The 1825-nt window shown below is 34.3% G+C and overlaps 1 protein-coding gene across 1 annotated transcript; it reads left to right on the top strand.

The window, feature by feature from the left end:
- Positions 1-776: 776 nt before the first annotated feature.
- LOC145695370 (uncharacterized) lies at positions 777-1368 on the top strand. Its single transcript, XM_081772367.1, has 4 exons — positions 777-822; positions 866-959; positions 1016-1175; positions 1222-1368. The coding sequence occupies exons 2-4, from the start codon at positions 905-907 to the stop codon at positions 1361-1363; spliced, it is 357 nt and encodes a 118-aa protein (XP_081628493.1). The 5' UTR covers positions 777-822; positions 866-904; the 3' UTR covers positions 1364-1368.
- Positions 1369-1825: the final 457 nt, after the last annotated feature.

Here is a 1825-nt window from a genome sequence, read left to right as displayed (position 1 = left end):
GGGTTCTAAAAAGATATCCTAAAATAACACGTTTTGGCTCTTTGAAGTGCCGCTCTTATCGCTCTAGAATGCGTCTCAGAACAATGTCAACGTGCTTCCTAGGTTTTCGACTACGGAGAATTCAATGGTGAAGAGAAAAAGATCAAATTCCAAAAAAAAAGTTTTTTTTCAAATTTCGATTTTTTTCACCCAAAGCCCAGCTATAGCCGATTCTTCCAGGATGTTCTTTTTGCCTCGTATGTTTGTCCGAAACTAGTTTATAGAAATTATAAGTAAAAAAAATATTTTATAAACATTATTTACATTTTTATGAAATAAACTTACGTTCAGAAGGGAATTGAAGGTCAAAACCAATGGCTTGACGGCATCTCGGGGGATCGTGGAGAGCAAAATTTTCATAAGCAAAGCCGCTTAGGAAATTATAAGCACGGAAAAGGGTGTCACCCAATGACAATTTTGTTCCATTATCCTTCAGTAAAGGAACTATGTCCGAAATATCTTGCTCTAATTCATATCGATAAGCATAAGAATCATGCTTTTGACATGAATTGACGAATCGGCAGAACAAAAAAAGGAAAACAAGCATCACAGTTTCTCTTCAAACTTTCTCTTGTAGTTTATTTCTCTTGTCACAAAGAATTTCTTTAATATATGTGAAGTCGGCGCGGATTTTATAGACGAAAAAATCACATGAGAAAAATAATGTCTGACGTCTGAAACGCATTGATCAAAGCATCTGAGGTATACAATTACTTTAAAAAAAAAAACTAAAAAAATCAGTTTTTAGAAGACGACACTAAACAAAGCGTTCCAAATCTTGAGGTAAAAGCATTTTTCAATAATTTCTATCTTTTCTTTTTAAAAGGCGATATACAAAGCAGCTTCGAAAGAAGAGAAAAAGTACATGAATGATGAAATTCACGAAAACGCATCTGAGATTCTTAAAAAGCTATTCAAAGGTACAGAGTAATGAAATTCTGATCTCATTTGAATATATATAAATTTTTATTACTAGATCATGCTGAGTGGAAAAATCTCAATATTGAACACAATTCCGTAATACTAAGCGACAACACTCTTCTTGAATCTGCTTTTTCAACGCTAAAAGCCAGACAGCGAGTCGATACAAAGAGTTTAAATATCAATATTTATCGATCGGCAGCTCTCAAAATAAGGTTTTTTGGAGTTTAAAAGTAAGAAATTTATAATGTTTTTTCGTAGCAAAACCAGCAAATGGCTTGACGACGAAGAAATAGACTTTAAGAAAAATCTGTACACGCGCGCTTGGTGTTCAAAATCAGAACAGCTTAAAAAAGACAGTAAAGCTGAGGAAGAAATAAAATTACAATATCTTTTGCCTTAAAACAAGTCAATTGAATAAACGGTTTTGAATTGAATTGCCATTTTATTCAAGAAGATTCAAGTGTCTTTACTCTAAGCAGCCTAAGATTTATTTTTCAGTCACGATCCATTTTATATAGATATTGGAGCATTTCTGACAGTTACAGTGCATTTACCGCAGAATTTACCGCGTGGTTCAGAATAATACTCGGTGAAAAAGATTAATCTTCTGATAAGAATCAATTTGATATACATATTGCCACACTTACACTGTAAGTGTGCTCGAACCGCCATGAACCGCGACGAACCGCGAAATTAACCACACGATACAGCAGCATTTTTGGTCAGAAAGAATCGTCTCTTGATAAGAGTTCATTTGATATACATATTGCCATTTCTCTGACTAAAAGTGTGCTCGAACCGCCTTGAACCGCGACGAACCGCGAAATTAACCACACGGTATAGCATAATTTTTGGTCAGAAA

The sequence above is a fragment of the Oikopleura dioica genome, chromosome 1, assembly GCF_907165135.1.
Source record: "Oikopleura dioica chromosome 1, OKI2018_I68_1.0, whole genome shotgun sequence".
Lineage (NCBI taxonomy): Eukaryota > Metazoa > Chordata > Appendicularia > Copelata > Oikopleuridae > Oikopleura > Oikopleura dioica.
The sequence above is the reverse complement of the archived record's forward strand: the minus strand, read 5'-3'. Positions and strand labels throughout refer to the sequence as shown.